The sequence below is a fragment of the Lemur catta genome, chromosome 1 (genome assembly GCF_020740605.2).
Source record: "Lemur catta isolate mLemCat1 chromosome 1, mLemCat1.pri, whole genome shotgun sequence".
NCBI classification, from domain to species: domain Eukaryota; kingdom Metazoa; phylum Chordata; class Mammalia; order Primates; family Lemuridae; genus Lemur; species Lemur catta.
The window spans coordinates 126,774,245-126,801,017 of NC_059128.1; the positions used below are offsets into that span (position 1 = coordinate 126,774,245).

At 43.4% G+C, this 26,773-nt stretch overlaps 1 protein-coding gene across 2 annotated transcripts; it reads left to right on the forward strand.

The window, feature by feature from the left end:
• Positions 1-3,926: 3,926 nt before the first annotated feature.
• MCM10 (minichromosome maintenance 10 replication initiation factor) lies at positions 3,927-26,773 on the forward strand. Of its 2 annotated transcripts, none has more exons than XM_045533553.1 (20): positions 3,927-3,961; positions 5,706-5,792; positions 6,845-7,171; positions 7,996-8,100; positions 8,244-8,384; positions 10,103-10,274; positions 10,722-10,887; positions 12,495-12,662; positions 13,913-14,029; positions 16,314-16,513; positions 17,564-17,664; positions 18,483-18,593; positions 18,687-18,804; positions 20,423-20,651; positions 22,428-22,572; positions 23,223-23,341; positions 25,045-25,158; positions 25,631-25,776; positions 26,452-26,494; positions 26,588-26,773. In XM_045533553.1, exons 2-20 carry the CDS (start codon positions 5,786-5,788, stop codon positions 26,669-26,671), a joined length of 2,613 nt encoding a protein of 870 aa, XP_045389509.1. In that variant the 5' UTR covers positions 3,927-3,961; positions 5,706-5,785; the 3' UTR covers positions 26,672-26,773. The 2 variants fall into 2 exon arrangements, with proteins under 2 accessions (XP_045389509.1, XP_045389518.1); XM_045533562.1 differs by having other exon boundaries at positions 8,247-8,384.

Sequence of the window (26,773 nt, forward strand, 5' to 3'; positions counted from 1 at the left end):
GATATGGGGATGAGGAACTTCCCCATGTCAGCAGGAGGTGCTTAGCAACATGCCGGTGGCCTTTGGGGGAAGGAGGCTTGAGGCCAACTAAGCTTTCCCTCTCTCCTGCCTGTTTCCCTTTCTTGTTTTGTGACACGTTTTAAAAAGCCCTCCTGGTGATTCTGAAGCACTCTAAAGTTTTAGAGCCACTGCTATAGAGAGATGAAATAATTACAAAGGCTGAACACAGAATGCTGGGTCCCACCCCCACAGTCACTGATTCAGTAGGTCTGGCACGAGGCCCAGCATGTGGTTTCTAACAAGTTCCCGGCCAGATGCTGATGCTACTGGTTCAGAGATCAGACTTGGCAAGGCACTGCTTTGCTAGAGCTTTGACATTTGCCACTTACTTCCTAAAACTCTCCTTCCTTGGCTTTCTGTGCCCTCACTTTCCTGCAGGCCCATCCATTACCCTGGAAAAACCCAAAACAAGAATACAAACAGAGGCCCACATACTCTATGTGTAAAATTTTAAAGTTTAAAGATAAAATAACAATCTCCTTGGAGTTTCATCGTGCAACATGGCAGCCTATGGAGCAGTGAGCCCCAGCCCTGCAAACCCCAGTGCTCTTCCTATGTGGGCTCAGTTCTGTGCTACATTCGCTGGCCTCTTTCTGGAGTGTGGGAACAGCCCAGCCTGCCATCCAAGCTCCGTTAACCCACCCAACCCCCCAGCCACCACCAAACGGCCGCCCCTTGGAAGGACAGCAGAGGAAGAGGCCACACAGGCCCTTCAAGAAGGCTTAGGACCTAAAGTTTTGGCTACCAGGGCTTGCCCAGGATGCGGATGGGTGTGTCCCCTTGGCCCTGGGACTTGCACCCTGGCGGGAGAAGAAGCACAGTTACAAGGGCAGGCCCAGACCAGGGAGCCCTCTTGCTTCAGGCTCAGGGCAGCGCTGCTTCCCTAACCACTGGCTGCTCTTGCTCACCCCATCTCTGGCCCTCTTCTTGGCCTCCACTGCTTCCCCCCAAGTGTTTGTGTTCCCCGGGCTTCTGACCTGCTGCACCAGAAATTCTTAATTTGCAGGGGTGTCTGTAGATGGGCTTCAGGAAAACAAGTGAATCCCCTGAAAGGGTATACAAAATCTTGAGTGTATGAGTGTGCATTTTTCTGGGAGGAAAAAAAAATCATTTTCTTTTTTTGAGACAGGGTTTCACTGTGTCCCCTGGACCAGAGTGCAGTAGTGTCATCACAGCTCACTGCAACCTCAAACTCCGGGGCTCAAGTGATCCTCCTGCCTCAGTCTACTGAGTAGCTGGGACTACAGGCATGTACCACCATGCCCGGCTAATTTTTCTATTTTTTGTAGAGACAGGGTCTTGCTTTTGCTCAGGCTGGTCTCAAACTCTTGGCCTCAAGCAATCCTCCTGCCTCCCAGAATGCTAGGATTACAGGTGTGAGCCACCACACCTGGCCTTTCATTATATTCTTAAAGGGGTTTGTGATCAAATTCCTCCCCTAAAAGGTTAAGAACCACTGCAATATAGACTCTTGTTTTAGATTTTATTTTAGATATATGTTGATGACTCTCAGAGCTATTCTTTGTGGACCTCCATTTGTATTCTCAGGGGAGCACAGACCTCTCCTTAGAACTCCAGATCTGGGGATCAAGATGGCTACTGGGCTTTCTTAATCAATATGCCTCATACAGCTCATTCTGAAATAGAACACTAAACCTGTTCTGTTCTTTTTCTGTTCCCTACTTCAGTGCATTGTCTCAAAAACCATCCAGTTGCATAAATCAGAAACCTAACAATCATGATAAACCTGTCTCCCCTGCCCCTTCCTTCTCTCTCCCTAATATCCCCCATTTAATGGGTTTTGAACCTGCTCTCCTCATTCTTTCTCAAAATCACCTCCACCTTTTTCTCAAAATCACTGCTATGCTAATTCCAATAAGAATTCCTTAAGCCTTCACTCAAAAGTTTGAGGGCTTACACTGGTACTATTTCTTACTCCTTGCATGGAATTAGATGCAAAAAGGACCTGGAAAGTCAAGGTGAAGAAAAGAACTTTGGAATACTAAAATTGGTCAAGGAATTCCTGCACAATGGCTAAGAGTAAATCTGTGTTGAATCTTTTTATAACTAAATGCAGTAATGCATTTAAGCACATTTCTTCAATTTGATTACTAGAGTGCCTCCATTACTGTGAATCTGTCAACACTAGCAATTCTCAAAAGTGGTACTGGGCTGGGCACAGTGGCTCATGGCTGTAATCCCAGCACTTTGGGAAGCCAAGGTGGGAGGATCGCTTGAACCCAGAAGTTTGAGACCAACCTGGGCAACGTAGAGAGACCCAGTCTCTACAAAAAAATTAAAAATTATCTGGGCATTGTGGCAGACATCTGTAGTCCCAGCTAGTTGGGAGGCTGGGGTGGGAGAATCACTTGAGCCCAGGAGTTTGAGGCTGCAGTGAGCTATGATAGTGCCACTGCACTCCAGCCTGGGTAACAGAGTGAGACCCTATCTCTAAAAAAATTAAAAATAAAAGTAGTATTGTTCCCATTCCTGGGTCAATATAATAGGCTCAAATAAGGGGACTGAGCTCATAAATGGAGCATTAATATTCCATTAGGACACAGAAAAAAAAAATCAATGTAGATGGTTGGCATCAGGACTGTTTATTTTCCAGTCGTCCTAAAGCTGATTTTAATTGTTTTGAAAATGAAGGTAGACACAGCAGATAGAAATAAAGTCTCATATGAAATACCCTATTAGTAGCGGACTGCAGTGCCGGAATACTGTCTGCGAGGAGGGGAAAAACTTAAAAGGTCATTTGGCCCATCAAAAACTCTTCTTCTTTGAATTCTTTGAAATTACGTACAAGCTAAATATCATTCTGCACTTAAAAACCGTTGTTCTTAGTGTCATATACAAACACTATTTTAAAAATGTAAATAGATGAAGAGGTCTGAATTTTACTGAAAAAAATATTCTGTGAATGATGTGGTCTCCTGGGAGGTTACTTTCAGCTCTGACACCAGTTATAATTCTCGAAATCTACGGACCACCAATGACGCTGAAAACGGCGGTTTCTGTGTCAAAGAATGTCATCTGGCCTTTCCCTCGTTGCACAGATGGTGAGGCGCAAAGACAAGTTAGATCCCCAAGGTCAGACGCAGTGAAAGTGTACCGGATCTGTTTTCGAGTCCAGACATCTCAACTGCACACAAGCCTGGCAAAGCCAAGCGGAATGAATAATCAACCAGCTTGTCCAGACATCTATATACGACCACTCCGTATGGTTCAGGGGAGGCTCAGATTAGGTAGACAACTTGCTAAAGACTCCTTAGTTGAAAACAAAAATGCTCCTTTTCACCTATCTCAAATTTACTTAGGAAACTGATAAGATGCCATCAAAGCTGGCATTACAAAGTAGCACAATACTTCCCAACATACCTCGGTCAATCTTTTGAGACCACAGCGTCCGATTTAAGAGCCACAGGAAAGGGGTGAGGGCCGCGGCGGCGTGTGCGATGTGCACGGCGGGTTAGGGTAAATGTCCGGACTTCTCTGAATTCGTCGTCCCCTTCACCTCACAGAGGCAGAAAATGAGGCTCAGACAGCCCCGGAAAAGTGTCAGGAATTGAGTTCAGAACACAGGGAAAAATATTGCAAGGGAAGACTTAAACTTCGCGCGCGCTGGGAGGGGCCAAACACCCTACTTTACCTCAGGGAGCCCGAGGCGTCACCGACCGGAAGTTCCCTTGCCCCTACCGAAGAGGGCGCCCGATGACGTAAACCAATCAGATTGCTCTGCTGCCGGGCCGTGTTTCGCTCTCTCCCTATATCGAGAGTTCGGACGCAGCCAATCAGTACGGCCCCACAGCCGCGTGCGTCTGACGTCAGGGCCGGGGGCGGAGTCCAGTTGGAATTTTGGCGGGTTTGATTGTAGACCGGGAAGAGGTGCCGGCGCCGGGTGAGAATCGCGGGTTCCAGGCGCGCTGGTGGCCCTCGGGCAACGGGGCAGGGGACCGCCTCGCGTGTTTGGGGGAGGGTCTGCGAGAGGCGCCGAGCCCCGGGGGCTCGGGAGGGCGCGATCTGGAGCCCGGCGGCCGCGGGGGCAAGCTCCGGACAGCGCGGGCGGCCGGGGCGGGGGGCTGGGAATTGCCCGATCGTCCCCATAAGGAGCCAGTTTTTTTCTTTTTAAAAGTAAACCTTTAAAAATGCTTGCCAAACGCATGCCGTAGAAAAGATGAAGTAGAAGCAGGAGGGAGAGAGAAAAAGAATCCATTGCCTCCCAAGCTTTGTAGATTTTGTTCTAAGGGCGATGGAAAATCATTAAAGAATTTCACTTAAGGTAATTCCATGATCTGATTTATGCTCCTAAAAGACTACTAAGGAAAGGAAAGATTACTGTGACTGTTGTATGGACAAGAGATTGCAGAGGGACAAAGAGACCAACACAGGAAGCAAACAGTCATGCAGGCCAAAGGTTGATGGTGGCTTGGACCAGGGTTTTGGTGGTGAAGTTGGAGAGAAGCGGGAAATTCAAGGAATATTTTGGAGATAGAACCCATAGTACTTGTTGAATAGCCCTGGATTTGAGGGCGGGGAAGAGTGCATACATTTGTTCTGGGGGGGAAATGGGGCTGCTTAGAGAAACGAATGAGACAGTTTGCCCCTAACCTTCCAGAAGCTTACAGTCCAGCAGATTTCCCTGTGGATGACACAATGTAGCACACGATGGGGTCCACAGCAATGTTTGTTGAATTAATAAGGAAGCACCATAATGAATACCTTGACGCTGAACTTGCCAAAGTCACATATATTATAGAGCACATGCAAGTTAAATAATAGCCTAGAAAAATTTGCCTTTTTTTACTTGCAGTTTTAAAGATCATTTTAAATGCAAAAAAGGAAAGTGCACAGAATGATACAACTTTATCTTAATTAGCTATGTTAACTATGTCTCTGAGCTTTGCTGATACTATTAAATCAAAATCCTGTCCTGGCACAGTGGCTTATGGCTGTAATCCTAGCACTCTGGAAGGCCAAGGCAGGAGGATTGTTTGAAGCCACGAGTTTAAGACCAACCTGAGCAAGAATGAGACCCCATCTCTACACAAAAAAAAAAAAAACAGAAAAATTAGCTGAGTGTAGTGGTGCAAATTTGTAGTCCCAGCTATTCAGAAGGCTGAGGCAGGAGAATTGTTTGAGCCTAGGAGTTAGAGGTTGCAGTGAGCTATGATGACACTACTGCACTCTAGCCCAGGTGACAGAGCGAGACTGTGTCAAAAAAAAAAAATCCTGATGTGTCTAAGGCTGCACTTAAGTAGAATCACACACTAAGCTACTATGCATAATGTAGACGTCAGGTATGTTGCAATAAATAAAGTAGAATAACAGCCCTAATATTTAGACAAACCTCAATAATTCTTACTCACAATTCATCTCATCCAAGTAATTTAGTATCATACAAACTACTATGCACCTCAACTGAGTTTCTGCAACTGTAGTTTGAAGACAAGTAAAAGAGGACTGCTTATATACTAGGAGGGAGATGGTGTTGGTGATGGGGCAGGAGGGTAAGAAATGGTCAGATTCTGGATGAATTCTGAGGTTAGAGCCCATAGGATTGGTGGATTCTGGGTTTGTTGGATATGTATTGTGAGAGAAAGAGAAGAATTGAGGATGACTCTTCTAATGTTGATTTCACACAGCCAAGATTTTCGACATTACTTATCTCCAGGGCACTGGAGCCTCCTTCGAAGTTTCCTGTCACAAGTGTCCTCTGGACAGCATGGATGGTAAGGCCTGGAAGGTTTCTCAATTCTCTGTTTCAAGGAAAGCCACCCTTTTGTCCATGGACTTGTTATTTATTTTGTTTGAAAAACCATGAAAATGCTCCCCTACCCTGAGGTATTGTCCCAGTGGTTCAAAAGAGATGCTACTTCAACTAACTGTCATTTGTTTTAATCAGGTGAGATTTCTGCTGGCAACAGTGATTGTGTCTCATAATAGCTGGCAGGTTTACAATGTTCCAAGCACTGCTCTAAGTTAATAATATGCTCATGAATGTTAACTGATTCAGTCCTGAGGCAACTGTATTTTGTAGATAAGAAAACAGCAGGGATGTTGAGTGATTTGTCACTGGTCAAGCTGGCATAGCAGGGATTTGAACCCAGGCAGTCTGACATTGGAGTTCACATTTGTTATTGAAATCTGTTGAAATGGTTTTAGTCTAGCTCCGACTTAAATTCTTATAGTCCTTTCTAAGTAGTGTGTGCAAAATATTTAACTAGTAAAGAAATATTAGCAAACCTTAGAATGAAGCAGCACAAAAATGATTGTGCTGGTTGTGAAGAGACCCTGACAAATAAAATGCATTATTTTTCTAGTTGCATAATTGAGCTCGTTGTCTGAAACTAGATTTTTTTTTAATCCAAGCTTATTACATTTTGCCCTTTAAAAAGTTGAAATTCATCACACTGTGAAGGGACAGTAGTCCCCCCTTATTCCTGGGGGATACATTCCAAGACCCCCAGTGGATGCTTGAAACTGAGGATAGTGGGTAACTGAAACCTCATAAAGCAAAACCACAGGTAAGGGGGGACCGCTTATGTGAAACTCATTGCCCTGTGGTATAATGACAGTTTCCTGTTTCCTAGAATCACCACATTGCCTATAGGGCAGTGTATGTAATACAAACTGTAACTTTTCTCTACGAGATAGACATGAAAATAAGAGGTGAACAGATGTGTGTGTTCTCTAAGAAATCACAAAGTCTAGTAAGAAAATTATATTATATTTTAAATGTTGAATTTTTGGAATCAGCTATCTTTTCTCTTTTTCCCCCCAGGGGAGGAAGATGATCTGTCTCTGCTGACCACACTGCTGGAGGAGAACGAATCCGCCTTGGATTCTAACTCAGAAGAGATTAATTCCTTGAGCCAGGAAGATGCAGAACCTGACGCCTTTGATGAGCTCTTTGATGCTGATGGCGATGGCGAATCCTACACAGAAGAGGCTGATGACGGAAAAGTGGGGAAGACTGAGGACCAGGATGACCAGAAGGAAAATCTGGCCACTCTCTTTGGAGATACCGGAGACTTAACAGATGAAGAAACCCCTGCATTGCCACTTGCTCCTGCCCCCCAAAAAGAGAAAACGAATCAGGAGTTGCAAGGTACCCTAAATAATCTCTTCTCTAATCTCTTCATGATAAACTAGATGGAGACCACCACTCTGACGGTTTGCATCACAATAGCTGCTGTTGCAAGGGTGGGGATAAATGGCTTCAAAAAAAGGAAAGAAAATTGTGTGAGTTGGTAGATGAAACATTTAAGGCCAGCATTTCAGCACAGGCCACAGACTGTATCAGTGTCAGCTGGCTGTCACTGATTCTCTGCAGGATGGCCCCAACACTTTTCATGCTTCTTACAGAATAATAGTACTTTGGGGTTTGTGTACATGTGGAGCCAGGGACAAGGCTACAAAACTGTGACATACTCTATTTGAGCAGGAGACCAGTCCTGAACAGAATCTTTGAGGCATGTGGTGTGTCCTTTTTTTATTCCTGGCATCTTCTCATATATATATATATTTTTTTAAGTTATAATAAAATGCAGCAATTGGCTGTTTCTTCTAGTTTAGGAGCCATCATTTATTATATTAGTTTTGATACTCAGTTTATGAAATAAGTATCATTATTTCTTGACTCCTAAAAACGTAGTAGTTAACTGTGGCTATGCGTCTATAATATCTGTCTCGTGGTACAAATTTATAAATAACTTTGAGGGTTAGGGGTTTGATCACTGGAAATAAAAGTTTGTCTCTCTAGGGGACCTCTTTGAAGTGTAAAAGTTAATCATGAAGTTTAGGTATGTGATTATATTATGGATCTGAAGGTTTTGGGGTGAGGAGTGGAAAACAAAAATATTGCCAGTATTTTGGTCATGTATAACATTTTCTTCTTCCTGGTTTCTAAATCAATGTATTTTTGTTTTCCAGATGAATTAAGGAAGTTGCAAGAGCAAATGAAGTCCTTGCAAGAACAGCTCAAAGTAGCAACAATTAAACAGGCTGCAAGTCCAGCCCTTCCGTGTAACTCCCATGGTAAGAAGACTGTCATTCTGGCAATAGCATGCATTTCTGTGATTAAGAAATTATAACACTACTTCTGCACCCAACTTCTAGCAAGACAGTCTTTGAGTTCCTTTCTAAATTGGTTCTACTAATTTCTTTTACTTTTAATAAAGTAGATAAGTCTCCACGGCCTCCCCTTAAGGAGAAGAAAGTTCAAAGAATTCAGGAATCAACATGCTTTTCTGCAGAGCTTGATGTCCCTGTTCAACCAAGAATCAAGCGGGTGGCTCGGATGCCAAAAGCTTCAGCTACAGGTGTGGTGCGTGGGGTCTCGTTGGTTCTCACCGCCCTGCCTCTGTTTACAATACATTCTGGCACTATCGTGCACATGTGTTTGTCTTTTAGTGTGTGTGTGCATGTGTCTGTCTGTCTGTCTTTGGGTCTGTCTTATTTCCCCATTGAGAAAAGTAAGCTTCTTGGGAGTGGTATATTTTGTGCTCTTCTGCTACATCTCAAAGTGCTTAGAAAATCCTTAGGTCCAGAGTAAGTATTTACTAAATCCTGAACAAGTTGAATTTTTAAATTCTATAGTCTTATAGTTTTACTGGGACTATAATAAGTATAACCACTGGATTGAGTTCTTATGCTGGAAATCGAGAGATTTGATCTTTAAGCTTGTAAGGTTAAAGCATGTATTTCCTTGTGAAGTGGTCAGATTTTATTTGAATCCAGGCTGTATTAAACCAAACAGTCCATTTTTTAGAAAAGACTTCTTTGCCAGTATATAGAATGGTACTCAAAGAAAATCCTATGTCAGCGTACACATATATATGCACAAAACAGAAATGAAAAAGATTGATAAGCCCTGTGTATTGGTTTTGTTATATTGCCCCAGTGCACCCAGGGTGATTATTCTTTGTCAGACATAAGGCAAAACAATCCTGAGATAACATAGCTTAGAGGAAGCAGCATTTTACTGGCAGCTTGTGTTCAAAAAGGCCCTTTTGAATAGCTTTGGTTTATGCCATAATATTAGAGAACAGCTGCAACCTGTGTGTTCATTTTAACTTGACAACATTTCATGCGTTCAGTGTGTCTGTTTATGAATAGCATCCAACCCATAAGACCTTTGGCATTACGAGAGTGTTTCATCAGACAGTGTCCAAAGTTTGGTTCTGAGAGGGTTGGATGGGCATAGCTTCTAGGTTCTGAAGTTCTAACATTGCCCAGGCCCCCAGTTTGAGAGCAATGATCCAAGGTCCCTTTGAGGGTAAATAGCACAATCTTTTGTAAGAGAGAGTGATATTTTAGTAAGGAAAATACCCAAGCCTGCTGACCTCCAGGAGCGAGCACTTCCAAAATAAGAAAAGTAACCACATCCAGGGATATTTAATGCAAGCAATTGGCAGTAAAATACCCTGGACCCCTAACTCTCCCCCGCCCCATAAATAAAATGAATGGGATGAAATGAAATGAAACAAGAAAGAAAAAAAGAATAGAAAGGGCACAGGCTTTGGATTTTCTTATATAGAATTTTATCTGTGCACAAATCTCTACTAACTATTCACTCCTGAAGGAGGACTTTTACTCTTTTCTGGAACCTACCCCAGTACTTCATATTAATATTTGGTGAATACTCAGTAAATGTCATTGCTTAGCGCTGCACTGCCTAACACAGAAGCCACTAGCCCCATGTGGCTATTTAAATTTAAGTTAGATTAAATTTAGTTAGAAATTTATTTCCTCAAAAGTACTGGTCACATTTAAGTGAACAGTGGCCACGTGGCTGGTAACCGCCACTATATCCAACAGCACCAATACAAAACATTTCCATCATCAAAGAAAGTTCTGTTGGACCGTACTGCCGAGATTTTGAGAGTAGGACAGAAATGGTCTTGTGGTCTTCCTTTTTATACTCTCAAGATTTGGTTATTGCATATGTCACTTGAAAAAAGGAACAATTCTGTACAAACAAATTTTGTGGTTACCAGTGCAGCTTTCTTTTCAGTTAATTCTTATGTTAATTTTCTAGACCTCAAAAGCTCATCTTCAAGGATGACAAGTGCCCCCTCCCAACCACTGCAAACTATTCCTGGGAACAAACCTAGTGGAGTGACTCGAGATAAGAGTGCAGGAACCCCGGGGAGTTCTGGAGAGACGGCTCAGACGGTCTCTGTGGAAGCCTTCTCTGGCCTGCGGCTCAGGTCAGTGGCTAGGACAGCCCTCTCGGGTCACATGTGCCACTAGATGGCTCTTCCTCCTCTCAGAAAATGTGAAATCCTTGCAGAATTGATGAAATTTAAATGTCTCATTTATTAATATCAGTTAATGGTCTTATAATAATGTCCAGAAAGATTAATAATATTATAACTTATAATTTATAAGAGCTTAAAGAATGTATGATCTTTCTTGTGTGCTATATAAGCCCCAAATCTATATGCAAGGAATAACAAACCTAGCTTTAAAATTTTTTCTTATTTTTATTTATCTGCTGTAAAAATGTGTGCCTTGGCTGTACTATATAACCGAGCCCCCTGACAACAGGCACTGTTGCAGTTTCTGCACATAACACCTCTCCTTACCACTTGGTAAGGTGCCAGATAATTTCTTATTAGAATAATAATCTACTAATGGCCGGTTTCTTAACCCAGGCGGCCTCGAGTATCCTCTACAGAAATGAACAAGAAAATGACTGGCCGAAAACTGATCCGACTGTCTCAGATCAAGGAAAAGATGGCACATGAGAAGCTAGAAGAAATCGACTGGGTGACATTTGGGGTTATATTGAAGAAAGTGACTCCACAGAGTATGAACAGTGTAAGCCATTTGATTGGTTTCTCAGCTGCTTTATTGCAAACTAACAACGGGGTCTCAATATCCTTAATTTGTTACCTGGAGCCTGCTGGTATTTCATTTTGAAGTAATTACTCGTAAGTTCCAGAGTTGCCACACCATCATTGAGTCGTTATCTAAGGGGATTACGTAAAGAGCTCCCTACTTAAAGAAGGCCTAGTTGTGCAAGTTTCTTGGGCTTTGTGCTGTCACTGTTTTTGTTGGCACGTGTGGTGGTCCCTGTGATACTGCAATCCCTCCTGTGGAGCAGAAGAGCAGATAATCGGAGCAGATAATTGGAGTGTCTGATCTCCTTTTGAGATCCCTAGAGATGCAAGACATCAACTGCAAAAGAGCTGCACTTGCTGTCCTGTACCAGGGTGGTACGGTACATCGAATTCCATGGCTATTACCAAAAATCTAGCGAGTTTTGAAATCACAGTTGACTGGAGTATAGTGGCCTGGCGAGTCAGAAAACCTGGATTCTAAATCTTGTTCTCCCTTTACCTATAGTTATGTGGCATTAGGATGACCCTTAATCTTTCTTTTAAGGTTCTCCATTTCCTCATCTATAAAATGAAGAAACTGGCTTTGATTATATTGAAAATTTTTCCCACTCTAAAATACCATGAATAATCTTTTTCATGAGCTCTGGCACCAGGGGCTGAGTTTTAGTTTGCTGGGTCCTGCTCTAGCTCTATTACTGTCGAAGTAAATGTGGACTAATCTGATTTTCATTTGATTACAGTCTTAATTGCTTTACAAGTGGCTCTTATGATATTAAAATAATAGGGGTGAGCTTTTATCCATACTCTTCCACAAAAGCCCTCGTACAAATCCGTGGAAGAATAGTTACAACACTCAGAGGCCAGGCAGTAGCTCACCATAACCTATAACCCATTCTGGGATACCCCTGGCCAGTAGCTTGAGTCAATATTATTCAAATTATTCCTTTTTTTAAAAAAATCCGTAAAAATGGAGATTTTTCATCTTTTAAGCAGCCAGCATTTTGAGTTATATTTCTTCATGTATTTAAAACATCTCTGAAATGTTACAGTTAACCTCAACCGCTTTTCTTCAAGTGATGCTTTTGTTTTTCTTCTAAGCTGAATGAAGATTTAGTATCATAGAGCGAAAACCTCTGTTAATATTAATAATATTAATTAGTGATAAATAATAGATTTATTTACTAAATTATTTACCCAGTATCTGTTCATATCAGTAAGTTATTAAATGGTGGTGTCATAGCTTCCTCTTGTCCTTTTAATAGGGTGTGTGTGTGTCTCAGTGTCACTTGGAAAGGTAGTGCCACCCCACTGCCCATTTAGACCTGAGACTAGAGACTCTACTAACAAGCTTGCTACTGGCCTGCCTTTTTTCACCTTTATCTCTAAAGTGAAAAGGGTAATATTAATATAATACTACAACCTAGAGAAAAGACTAGTTTATAATTATCAGACATTCTGATGATTGTATATGCAGGGTAGATTATATTTGTATATTTTTACACAGTAAAACACTTGAACAATGGTGGAGACAGTGTAACTCATGGTTCAAAAATTGTTAAAAATAAGAATAAATATTTGTTCCAGGGGAAAACATTCAGCATCTGGCGACTAAATGATCTTCGTGACCTGACCCAGCATGTATCCTTGTTCTTGTTTGGAGAAGTTCACAAAGATCTCTGGAAGACAGAACAAGGCACCGTCATCGGGTTGCTCAACGCTAACCCCATGAAACCCAAGGATGGCTCAGAGGAGGTAACAGTCTGTTTCTGTGTCTGATTGATTGTTTTTACGGTAACTGAGTCTTATCAAAGACATCTGTATTAGGCCAGGCGCGGTGGCTCACGCCTGTAATCCTAGCACTCTGGGAGGCCGAGGCGGGTGGATTGCTCGAGGTCAGGAGTTCGACACCAGCCTGAGCAAGAGCGAGACCTCGTCTCTACTAAAAATAGAAAGAAATTATCTGGTCAACTAAAAAAATATATATAGAAAAAAAAAAAATAACCAGGCATGGTGGCGCATGCCTGTAGTTCCAGCTACTCGGGAGGCTGAGGCAGGAGGATTGTTTGAGCCCAGGAGTTTGAGGTTGCTGTGAGCTAGGCTGACGCCACGGCACTCACTCTAGCCTGGGCAACAAAGTGAGACTGTCTCAGGAAAAAAAAAAAAAAAAACACATCTGTATTAGTCCACCTCCAGAAAATGAGTCACACTTTCATATTATTGAGTCTCCATTGTTTATTCATTCGTCACCACAATAGTCAGAATTTCAACCTGCTCCGAAGTGTTTGTAACAACTACTTTTATTCTATCTTTTCAAATTAGTTCCAAGGTTCCTACAGTTTTTTGAACTATTATGCTGCAGTTTCCTCAGATTCCTTACATAAATTTTTATGGTAGCATCAAGACAGCAGTGTTTTATAGTGGAGGGAATTTTGCTCCATAATTATTAACCATAGCTGCAATTTAAAATCAAAGTGAATTTTCATCATCTCAAACAACATTAGAGTTTTGCTACTACCCACCGCTTCTCTAGTAAATTGCCCATCTAGACACGACGTGAATAGCAACAGGCAGTTTCACTACGCTGACCCAGCAAGAAGCTTTACTCGATTGTAATTCAATTATTTTATCAGGAAAGCAAAAGCTTCCCTATGGACTCCTACTTATATCTAATTAACTGTCATTGGCTAGACCAGTCACATAACCATTGCTAGCTCTAAGGAATGCTGGGAAGATAAGGAGCAGCAGGGTCATGGCCTGAGGCTGAGCACTTGGCCAGCACAGACAAAATCAGGATTCTGATAGTGAAGATGAAGTGGGTGCTGGGCAGAGAATTGAATGTGTCTTCTGCACCCCCACTTCTAAAACTAGCAGCACTGGCTTCCAATTCCATTAGAACCAGAAAGCCTTCATAAATCAGCACGAGCCATTCTTTTATCCATTCTTGCAAATAAAAGGCCATAACTTTGTCTGCCTTTAACTCCTACCCTTCCTGTTTTTTCCAGGTGTGCTTATCTATTGATCATCCCCAGAAGGTCTTAATTATGGGTGAAGCTTTTGACCTGGGAACCTGCAAAGCTAAGAAGAAGAATGGAGAACCGTGTACACAGATTGTTAATTTGGTTGGTTTCAACCTTGTTAGGATGGTTTCTGCTAAAGAAAAAAACTATTAGGAATAAACTGTAGGTCCTTTAGCTGCAATGACCAATTTGGAACCGAGTTTCCTACTTAACAGGAAGAGTCCAAATGAGAAAATTGAATGTGTGGGTAATAATTGCCGGTTTTAATAGTTCAGGCAAGGAAAGGGCAGGGAGATCTAACCTCTTAGGAAAGTGATCTGTTATTGCTGCCCAGGAGGGATAAGAAAGACAGAATTTTAGTGTGTTCTCAATTCTTTGTAGTTCCAGAGATCAAACACTCATGATGAAATACACTGAAAATCTCATTTTAGTCTATATTTTTAACTCCACTAAACCTTTTCTTAGGGCTTTTTTTTAAAAAAAAAAACAAATAGTGGTTTCATTGAGATATAATTCACATACCGTACAATTTACCCTTTTTAAGTGTACAATTCAGTAATTTTTAGTACATTCACAGAGTTGTGGACCCATTACCACTGTGTAATTTCAGAGCCCTTTCATTACCCCAAAAAGAAACCCGTACTCATTAGTAATCACACCCCAGTCTCCCCTCCCCTGCCCCGGATATGCATGAATCTACCTTCTGTCTCTATGGATTTGCCTGTTCTAGACATTTCATATAATGGAATCACAATCTGTGACCTTTTATGACCGGTTTCTTTCACTTAGCATAATGTTCTCAAGATTCATCCATGTTGTAGCATTTATCAACGTTATATTCCTTTTTATGGTTAAATACTATTCCATTGTATGAATATACCACATTTTGTTTATTCATTCATCAGTTGATAGAAATTTGGGTTGCTTCCACATTTGGCTATTACAAATAATGCTGCCGTAGCATTCACAAACCAGTTTGTTTTTTGGGGTTTTTTTGTTTTTTAGGTTTTTTTTTTTTGTTTTTTTTTTTTTTTTTTGAGAAAGGGTCTTGCTCTGTTGCCCAGGCTAGAGGGCAGTGGCATCATCATAGCTCACTGCAACCTTGAAGTCCTGTGCTCAAGAGATCCCCCGACCTCGGCCTTCTGAACAGCTGAGACTACAGGCGTGTGTGACCATACCTGGCTAATTTTTTAATTTTTTTGTAGAGATAGGGTCTCACTCTGTTGCGCAGGCTGGGCTTGAATTCCTGGCCTCAAGCGGTCCTCCTACCTCAGCCTCCAAAGTGCTGGGATTATAGGGACAAGCCACTGTGCCCAGCCACAGACAAGTTTTCACGTGGGTGTATGTTTCAGTTCCCTTAAACATATACCTGGGGGTGGAATTACAAGTCACATGATAACTGTGCTTAGACTTTGGAGGAACTGCCAAACTGGTGTCCAAAGTAGCTGCACCATTTTACATCCCTGCCAGCAATATGTGAGGGTTCTAGTCTCTCCATGTCCTCACCACTACTTGTGTTCCTTTTTGATTACAGCCAGTGTAGTGGATGTGAAGAGGCGCTTCTTAGGAAGGATTAAGTGACAGGTTTTGGTGTCATCTCTTTTTATTTCCTTCATTCCATCCTAATTGATAAACTAGCGGACGGGACAGTTGGAAAATGAGGTCTCCAAGTAAAGTGCCTGACAGACCTCCAAATAAGAGCTAGATCATTCAAAATCCATTGTCCCCATAGCGAAGGTTCAGCCAGGAGGACGCTACTAACTCATCTCTCTTTGCTTCTTCCACTGAAAGGCCAGCACTTGCCCAAGGATCAACCACAGAAGTAGCCAGAAAAACCTCACTAGAAGCTGATTTTGTTTTATTTTTAAATTATTTTTTGAGGGACAATTCACATAACATACAATTAACCATTTTTAAAGTGTACAATTAGTGGTGACCACCCGTGCTCTAGTTTCAAAGCTTTTCATCACCCTGTAGAGACACCTGCACCCAGTAAGTAATGGCTCCCATCTCCTGCTGCCTCTGTCTCCTGGTGACTTCTAATCTATTTCTGTCCCTGTGGATTTGCCTGTGCTCGGTATGTCACATAAAAGAAGCCATACAGCACATGACCTTTTGTGTCTGACTTCTTTCACTTAATATGTTTCCAAGGTTCGTCTTAGAAGCTGATTTTATTTCCATTGTAAAGAGAAGGCAAAGGAGTGACTTATGTCACCTTGTCTTTCTCTGCCCCTCAGTGCTGCAGAGCTCTTCCACTTGGAAGTCAGCAGGGAGGATTCTGCATGCAGAGTAGTCCTGTGGGAAGCAGGGAGAAAGGAACTGTGTCTGTTCGCCTCAGTCCCGGGCCTGTCCCTAATCCTGACGCAGCTGCTCTTCCTCCCTGCAGCGCGACTGCGAGTACTGTCAGTATCACGTCCAGGCCCAGTACAGGAAGCTCAGCGCCAGGCGAGCCGACCTGCAGTCCACCTTCTCCGGAGGACGAATTCCAAAGAAGTTCGCCCGCAAAGGCGTCAGCTTAAAAGAACGGCTGTGTCAGGACGGTTTTTACTACGGAGGAGTTTCTTCTTCATCGTATGCAGCCTCGATGTAAGACATTCTCGGGGCTGCTTTGGGGACAAGGGTGTTGCTTATCTTATAAGACTAAACCCAGCGGTTGTACTTTTCTGTAACTGGCATGGGATACTTACAGAGGTTTTATCTTAAATAACTCGCTGCCTGTAACAACATAGATTAGGACCTCATTTATTCCCAGGTCAAGAGGAAATAATACGGAAGGGAGAGAGATTGAGTGAGTCCTGTTGTGACGGGTCCTCTTTGACTCCTAACGTGAATAGTCACTGAACGACTGCAGTGAAACTTCACGCAGGGAGTGGGATGGGGCAGAGCAGACACTCCTGGCCCCCCTTCTGGGGGGTCTCAGACTCTCCATAGGTCCCTGTTACAGGTGATCGACAGCTTGTCATCGTATTATAGAAAGCACATCTGAGGACATGGCAGGTGGGGACTAGGCATGAGGTGGCTATAGGGGGTCCAAGAACAAAACAGATTTAGTTCCCAATCCAACAGGAAGGGGTAAGAGGACTCACACTTCCTATTTATTTTGTAGCATCAAACACATTTTTAAGATTTAAAAGGATTTCTGAATTTTTCGAACTGCTAAAAACAATACATATACATTATTTTTTAAAAAGAATGTATACAAGCCAGGCCCAGTGGCTCATACCTATAATCCCAGCACTTTGTGAGCCCCACATAGGAGGATCACTTGAGGCCAAGAGTTTGAGACCAGCCTGGGCAACATAGCAAGACCCCATCTCTACAAAAAAGAGAAAAAAATTAGCTGGGTATGGTGGTGTGCACCTGTAGTCCCAGCTACTCTGGAGGCTGAGGCAGGAGGATCGCTTGAGCCCAGGATTTGGAGGTTGCTGTGAGCTATGATAATGCCACAGCAGTGTAGCCTGGCCAACAGGGTGAGACCCTGTCTCCAAAAAAAAAAAGAATTACTTAGGTGGTGTTTTGAGAAGCTTTGACAGTTTGTAATAAATGAGTATTTCTGTGTCTTCTTTACCTCTTCAGAGCATTGGGATTCAGTGATTTTCATTTGTTGGGGGGGGCGGGGGGCTCTTATCATTTCAGTGCAGCGGCTGCTGCTCCTAAGAAGAAGATTCAAACCACACTGACCAACCTGGTTATCAAGGGTGCAGACTTGGTCATTCAGGAAACAAAACAAAAACTGGGTAACTTTGTTTCTCCATAGTCAATTTCTTTCTCCAGTTCAAATGTGCGTGCATACCATAGGTAATAAATATCCCCTCTTCGCCTCCGGGTAGTGAGTAGCTGAGCTAAAGGAATCAAGCCTGGGTGGCAGGACATTTGGAAGAAAACAGCATGTTAATCTCAGCTGCGTCTTAGCTTGGGATTCTTTTTAAAATTCCATGATGTATCTGGGTCCAACTCTTAATGTCCAGCATTGGAATCAGTACTATTAGGTTCCTGGTCAAGCCTATCGGTTATCTTTTGTGAAAACAGGTCTTAGTAAGCCGGGCGTGGTGGGGGGTGCCTGTAGTCCCAGCTACTTGGGAGGCAGAGGCAGGAGGATCTCTTGAGCCCAGGAATTCAAGTCCAGCCTGGGGAACACAGCAAGACCCCATCTCTTAAGAAATAAGAAAAATAAAAATTAGTGGGGGGGGAAACCCAAAAAACAAAAAAATTGGCCAGAGGATGCAGCCTCCACCCTGTGCTTATGGTCATACACAGTGGTCAGGGCCCAGCAGGGACCCTTATCACTCGTGCATATCCCAGAAATAGGGTACAAAATGACCCCACAGATTTACGTGCTTAGTATTCTGATCATTACTAGAAGTAAGATACACTTAGGATACTCTCACAGCCCTGATAGTCTGTTGCTAGAGGTTAAGGATTCTTTTTTCTCTGGGTATTGCATCTACTTCATTTGCAAATGACTGAATTATGAGGGCAGAATTTCAAAAGTGATATGTCAGAGGACCTCAAGCTGAATTTGGAACCCTCTAAAGCTGATGTCTACATGTCACAGGAATAGCCCAGAAGAGCTTGTCTTGCTCTGAGGAGTTCAGGGAACTGATGGAGCTGCCAACATGTGGAGCCAGAAACTTGAAACAACATTTAGCCAAAGCCACGGCTTCAGGTACGGTTGGCTTGTGCAGCTGCCACGTGTGTGCCCGGTCCCCTCTGCCCCCAATTCCCCCAGCACTCCTCAGTCTCTGGGCTTGTGTTTTAGGGATCAGGGGAAGCCCGAAACCTGCTATCCAGTCTATCTCGGCGTCAGCCCTCTTGAAGCAGCAGAAGCAGCATATGTTGGAGATGAGGAAAAGGAAATCGGAAGACGCCCAGAGACGGTAAGACTGGCGGATTCCATATTCCCCGATGACATCATTCATCTCAGGCACCTTCACATCGCCCTCTGTCCATGTCACCACAGATTGTGGTTGGCTACATTTTAATTCTGATCGCTTAAAGTAACACTCTCATAACCTAAATAGCATTTAAGGGTATATACTTCTGACTTACACTAGGGACTCCTGAGACCAATGGGTACTACAGGTTAGAGTCATTATGTCACCTTAGGAGTGAAGTGTGTAGGGTTTTTGTAATAGGGCCAAGCACCTGCTCACCTGCTGGTGGGTAGATTGTTGTAGCTGTTCAGGTGAATGCTAAGAATAAGGTACTAAAAATGGAGAGTCATTTTAACGGCAAAATGCAGGTAGAAGGTGGACAAATCGAAGATTCCTAAACTCCCATCATCCCAATAATGAAAAGAGCTACTGTTCACAGGCTCTGAACACGCACTGTGCTGTACACTCCATAAACACAGCATCTTGCTCCATCCTCACAGGAACTCTGGGCAGTGTTATTATCCTGGTTTTCCCAATAATGTAACGGGAGCTCGGAGAGCTAGTCCGTGGGAGAGCCGAGTTTCCGGCTCACGCCGGGACTCTTGCATTGTTTAACTACTTGCTGTCCCCAATCTGGGCTGCTGAAAGGCAGATGGTTCCATGAAAACCAAAGTCAATGATACGTCAGGAGGAGAGTCTTTGGGGAAATAGGAGAGTGGGTTTGGTCTCGGGCATGTTAGCTTGAGGAGCTGATGGGATATCTGTAGCGGTACTCATCATGGGCCTACAGGTGACATAAGTATATATATATGAACATAGAAATATGTTATATATGGAGTTTGGGGCCGTGCAGGAAGCACCTGTCAGTTTGAAGCATTACAATCTGAAAATTGTCAGAACTCTGCTGGCCAAAGAAAACATATCTTTGGGCAGGGTTTGATGGGTAGTTTCCAAACTCAGCCAAGAGCTGGCAGGAGTGGTTGTGTGGTGGCGGAAAACATACAGCCCTGGAGCGTCTGGCACTAGTCTCCAGTGTGGCACTTGTCAGTAGCGTGCACATGGGCCGAAATTTCTTCATCTGTCAAATGAGAGGTTTGGCTTAGATGATTTCTGAGACTTGTTGTTTTAAAATAGCTCTTAAAACTATATGTAAAGTAATCACTGTGCAAGTCGCAGTGCTTTTCTGTTAAGGACTTCCAAATGTCTCGTAGGTGTTACCTCTTCCCAGGAGCCTAAACTAAAATGCAGAGAGATGCAATAAGTTCCTAAAGGCCCTGGAGCTAACCGTAGGGCTGAGAATATGGTCCCCAGCTCAATTCAGGTCTGTGCTGTGTAGGTAATACCCACTGGACAGCCGATGGATAAAAACAGCAATCATTCTAAAGCAGTAGGACAGTTATGGCTTATTCAGTGAAAAACCAAGTAACAAAAGAGTTAGTGAAGCTAGTATTGTTCTATTGTTTGCTAACTTAGATTATGCACCGAGGAGGGGAAATTATTTTACTAACAACCAGTGCCCAGCTGGTGGCCTGCCTACAGCCTCCCACGCCACCTTGAGTTCTGGAGTTTTCGTCTTTGTAAAGTTCTGTTTGCATATTTTGTCACTGCATCTTCTTTAAAGATTTCTCCAAAGCTCCAGTGACGTTAAGAGCCCGGCTGTGCCATCCTCATCTCAGCATCCCCCTGCTCAATCTCCCCAGACGGGGGCCGAGTTCCCCAGGCTGGAAGGAAGCCCAGCCACATGGACGCCCAAGCTTGGGCGAGGCATCTCAGAAGGAGATGATGTTCTCTTTTTCGATGAGTCACCACCACCAAGACCAAAATTGAGTGCTTTGGCAGAAGCCAAAAAGGTAACTGGCATCTCTTCTCTTGTACACTTGAATTTACATTCTGTAAGACAGGGCTTGAGTTTCAAACTCTATGTACTTACTTACAGCCAGGAAAGACAGACACTTAGTAGCTATTTATTGATCATGATAATCAGAGTGAAAGTAATTTTAAATGATAGCGGCAGCAACATAATACCATTAATTTAAGGCAACAAAGTTAGAGCCCTTATCTCTAGACTGCCAGGCTGTGGGAGATAGCCTAGCGGAAGGTAACGTTTACAGCAGGAGATGCTGGCATGAGGAAAACAATTCTTGGAATTGTTGAGGTGAGACTGTAAAACAGTGGTTCAAAGAATCCTTCTTTATTTTATTTTATTTTTTTTTTTGAGACAGAGTGCTCACTTTGTTGCCCGCGCTAGAGTGAGTGCCGTGGCGTCAGCCTAGCTCACAGCAACCTCAGACTCCTGGCCTCAAGTGATCCTACTGCCTCAGCCTCCCTAGTAGCTGGGACTACAGGCATGCGCCACCATGCTCGGCTAACTTTTTCTGTATATATTTTTAGTTGTCCAGATAATTTTTATTTCTATTTTTAGTAGAGACGGGGTCTCGCTCAGGCTGGTCTCGAACTTGTGACCTGGAGCGATCCACCCGCCTCGGCCTCCCAGAGGGCTAGGATTACAGGCGTGAGCCACCGAGCCCAGCCTAAGAATCCTTCTTTAAAAGAAATCTTGGGCCGGGCGTGGTGGCTCACACCTGTAACCCTAGCACTCTGGGAGGCCGAGGCAGGAGGATCGCTCGAGGTCAGGAGTTGGACACCAGCCTGAGCAAGAGCGAGACCCCGTCTCTACTAAAAAATAGAAAGAAATTATCTGGCCAACTAAAATATGTGTAAAAAAATTAGCTGAGTATGGTGGTGCATGCCTGTAGTTCCAGCTACCCGGGAGGCTGAGGCAGGAGGATCGCTTAAGCCCAGGAGTTTGAGGTTGCTGTGAGCTAGGCTGATGACACGGCACTCACTCTAGCCTGGGCAACAGAGTGAGACTCTGTCTCAAAAAAAAGAAATCTTACACAGACGCACAGTCCATTAACAGATGAAAGCTAAGTTGCTCTGAAGTAGGGGTGGGGGATACCCCGAACCCTACCTGTCTACTCCTGAGTCCCCTGACAGCCTCTCTCTCTTTCCTCTAGTTAGCAGCTATAACCAGATTAAGGGCCAAGGCTAGCTATTAGCAGAAGCCTTACCTACAGTAATATTAATAAGGATAGTAATACCAATAATAATAACCATTGCACATATTTATTAATATTACTCTGTGATATGTGCACGTCATGCTGTTTACTGTGTACAGGCACATGTTTTACGTACAGTATCTCATTCCGGCCACACAACCATGACCTTAGAAGGTAGGTCAATGCTATCACCATCCCCATTTTATAAATGTAGAAACCGAGGCTGAAAAATTAAGTAATTTGTCTCAGATGACAAGCTTATCAGTGGCGGAACTGGATGGAATCCTGTCCTAATTCTGTCTGATTCTAAAACTTCCAGAATGGTGATGTGGTCTCTTTATGGATCTGGAAGCCTGCAGCCTTGCTGATGTAAAACTAGTTATATTTAAATAAACCACAACTGTATTCATCAGCTTATAGACCTGTCTTGCATGCTAATAAAATTCTGCCAGTTTCTCCTAGAGTACAGCCAGAATTCACTGGTTAATAACCAGAAGTGGGCCCAGGGTTATAAGTGCCTATCTAATCTTCTAGATCTTTACCTCCCGGTCTTCTCTTTTTTTCTAGTTAGCTGCTATCACCAAATTAAGGGCAAAAGGCCAGATTCTTACAAAAACAAACCCGAACAGTATTAAAAAGAAGCAAAAGGACTCCCAGGACGTCCTCCAAGTGAAGTTGCGTGTTGAAAACAACACCACGTTTTCTCCCCAAGGTACTACGGTTTCAGAGTTAGTAGTGGGAAAGAGAAACAGTTTATAAGGGGAATGTTCTAAACCGTAACCAGCACCCCTGATACCAAGTCATCACTTCCGTCTCCCTCTATGCACAATACCTAAATAGAATTCTGCAGCTGGAACTGCTTGTCATTGTGTTTTCATAAACACATTAAATTGCAATGAAATCATGCTCAATTGGAACGCTTAGGAAAAGGGTACTCATTGAATCGTTGTGTGTATATATTAGCATAAAGATTTACTCTGAAAGAAATAGAATTCCTTTGTTTTAAATTGCCCTGTTTTTATTTTCAAAACTCCGAAGTTGGCAGTGTCATTTGGAGCTCAAGTTTGTCAATAGGATTTTTGCTTATCTGTTATCATAATCAGCTCCCTATTTGAAGGTGAAGAAGAGATTCTAATTTGGTGGTCACATCTGTCACCACCCCATATTCTAAGCTCTGCTCTCGGCCCACCTCTTGAGAGCTTTTTCCTGCTGGAACCAGCTGGGGTGGGTCAAGTTTGAAGGGCGTTGTGGGCAGAGAGAGAGAGAGAGAGAAAGAGAGAGATAGGAAGGAGGCCAGTCGACAAGGCACAATGCTTTCTGAAATTTCTCTATAGCAACTAAAGCTCATTCTTTCCGCCCCAGCTGAGGATGAACTGGAGCCTGCCAGGAAAAAAAGGAGAGAGCAGCTTGCCTACCTGGAATCTGAGGAATTTCAGAAAATTCTAAAAGCAAAATCCAAGCACACAAGTGTCCTAAAAGAGGTAAGAGCCCAAAAGGGCAAGGACTATGTCAGTGGCCATCAAAGCCAAGGTGTGCTGGTTGTAGGACCAAGAATCTGTTCCTTTTACATAAACCAAGCAGTAGCTACATGTCAGTTGGAATTTGCTTTGAAGAGCAGGAAAATTTCTAACACATTTTAGCTGTGCCCTTGTCCTTGCACTGACGCATATCATTTGACTAAATATGACTTAAATAGATTTCAATATTATGAAAATGTTTGCACGTAGTTGTGGCTGTGAAATTATGTTTAAATGGTTCAACACTGTTGCTATTTTCTGCCTTGCAATATGGAAAGGGACTTTTTTCCATTCCAGTCTTTTATATTGGCATTTTGAATGCTCCAAATTAGTGGTTAACCCATCACTTCCAAGGCCCTTGTTAATAACGAGTATTTTGTATTGCTTCCTTATTATCTTGAAATAAAATCATGGGTAACATAAATTACCAATACTAGTAATTTCAAAAATATCAATATAACATTCCTAACTGATATAAAGAAGAAAAAAGGAAAATATTTATGATAAAATATGTATTTCATTATGGAAATGATCAGGCACAACTACCTTAGAAGAAATAATGAAGTAGAGGCTTGGATTTGTAAGCGTAAATGAGACAGCTAGAAATGAAGTCTCATATAGGTATGTTTTCTTGGTACCTTAAATAGCTGTTTCTCAGCCTCCCAAGGAGCTGGAATTAGATAATTTGGTTTATTTACAAAACAGTGAATGATCCTGAGAAACCAAAGCACAATTTTCCCTCAATATACAATATTACGGTATACGCTTGGGATATTCAATGTATGTTAAAAACATGCACAGGTATTACAGGGTTTTGTAGAAAGCAGTTAGGTCCTAGGGTTATAATCAGGTTTCTTGTCCACACGGATGTCCCACAGAACACACAGAAGCCATGCGGGACAAGAGAAAACCCTTTGTTATGTGGGGGACTGTCCCGTGCATTGCAGAATTGTAGCATCCCTGGTCCCCGCCGACAGTGGAGGTGGCAATCATTGAGATAACACAAAAAGTGTTCCCACAAATGTCCAAAATGTCTCCATTTGATACCATGACTCCAAATGGTCTGCTCTTGTTTTGAATATCAAATAACTAACAAGACAGTTGTAGATCTTATCTTTTCACTGGACTTGAAACTCAGAGAGGCCAGAGCTGACCCTGAAGCCTGGGAGCTCCTCGCCTCTTGTGGCACCCAGGCCCTGGGCCCTCTTGCCTTGTGTGGCCACGCTAACCCCAGCGCAGCGCCCACTCCCTGTTATTCCACACTTCCAGGAAGTTCTGCCGGGTGCTCCTGGGGAGGCCTTGGGTACTCTGTACGTGGAGTCTGTGCTGGAGCAGTGGAAACAACTGCCTCACGCATGCACAGGACACAAGGATGCTGTTAATAATGTTAGTAGTGTTCATTTATATTTAGTGTTTTAAAAATCACCAAACGCCTTTGCGCCCCCTTTTCTGGCATATTTAGGGCTTGTTTCCACTTAACATCATCTCTGGGTTTGCCGCTCCTCGGGATACCATCCAGTGTCCTCGAGCGTTGAGCCTGGCTCTTCTGCTCTGTTTTGGTTATTATCGGATGGAGTCATTTGAATAATCGTTGAATTATTCTTACTGAGCTGCCTGGGTATATGTGGGATTCGGTACCAGGTCTCCCGTATGCTTTGTCGTTCCAGGCCGAGGCTGAGCTGCAGGAACGCTATTTTGAGCCACTGGTGAAAAAAGAGCAAATGGAAGAAAAGATGAGAAACATCAGAGAAGTGAAGTGTCGGGTCGTGACGTGCAAGACGGTGGGTGAAGGCGGGGGCTCGAGCCCGGGGGCCCTGCTGGGTACTGGGGGGTCTCAGCAGCACGTCAAGAACCTGTGGGGGGTGGGGCCGTATCTGGTGACCTGTCAGTTGATCGGGCTAGAAAGCAAACGCTGTAGGGTGGCCAAGGACCTGGCTTTCTGCCTGACCCAGCCGCCGAGCTAATAATTTTCTTCTGTCCTAACTATTATCTCCATGTCACATATGGTTATTATGTACTTCGTGCCTGACCAGAAATTGGGGCGACCATGAGAATAGTGGTATCAGTGTGAGGGAATGTCAGGGGATCGCAGTGTCAGGGTCACTGCAGCTAGAAGAAAAGGTGGTCTGGTCTCCTAGCAGTGACCTGGGTGGTGACAAGAGAGCCATGTAGCAGATTGCCCTGAGGGGAGCTGATCAGTTTGTCTCTAAACACTCCTGACCTGCCGTGCTGGTTTCGTGTTGGTTTTTGCAGTGCGCCTACACCCATCTGAAGCCTTTGGAGACCTGTGTCAGTGAGCAGCACAATTTACACTGGCACGACGGCCTGAAACGGTTCTTCAAATGTCCCTGCGGGAACAGAAGCATCTCCCTGGACAGACTCCCCAACAAGCACTGCAGGTTCAAGAATTGCTTAGGGCTCTTTGTCCCATGTAGGCTTCTTTAGCTCTTTTTCCAGTTCCTGCATGATTCTGTTTGCCTGGAATGCTGGGTGATCATCCTTGTGCCTTCTTATAGCTCCCAGGCATCCCTGAGACTTGAATGTTTAACCAAAATCCCTGGAAGGAAAGGACCCTGCCCTCTTCACTTTAAGTGTCTCCAACACTTAATATAGTGCCTGCCCCATAGGACGCCCAAAAAAATATTTGTTGAATAAATAAATGAAGTAGGAGTAGAGTGGTATTGTGAGCATGTGTGTTTGTTGGGGGCTAGGATGTAGTATTTTTTCCTCCACTCCAAGGAGTCATTTGTTCATTTAAAATGTCTTTAACATGTGAGGACAGTTGTCCCTCAGTATTCACAAGGAATTGGCTCCAGGACCACCCCCCTCTACCTCAGGATGCCAAAATCCATGGAGCTTAAGTCCCTGATATTAACATAAAATAGTGTAGTGTTTGCACATAACCTACGTGTATCCTCTTAGATGCTCTAAATCATCGTCCAGATTACTTATAATACCTAATACAATGGAAATGCCACACAAATCACTGTCCCCCTGACTGCAGTGATCGCCATCGTCTTCATGTGTGTGGGCCTGCACCTCTCCCCTGAACAAATCCCTCTTTTCTATTTCAGTAACTGTGGCCTCTACAAATGGGAGCGGGACGGGATGCTAAAGGTATGTCATGTGCATCCTAATCTGTGACTCATTTTAGTGACCCATGCAAATAATGCGGAACCATTTCTTACCAAAATATTTTCATCTTTGCAGGAAAAGACTGGTCCAAAGATAGGAGGAGAAACTTTGTTACCAAGAGGAGAAGAACATGCCAAATTTCTGAATAGCCTTAAATAACCCTAACATCAGACATTTCCCACGATCTTCTCTTCTCCTGTGGCTCTGGAAGAGACAGGGACTGGCTCTGCATCACCCATGTTCCTGACCAACACCATCAAA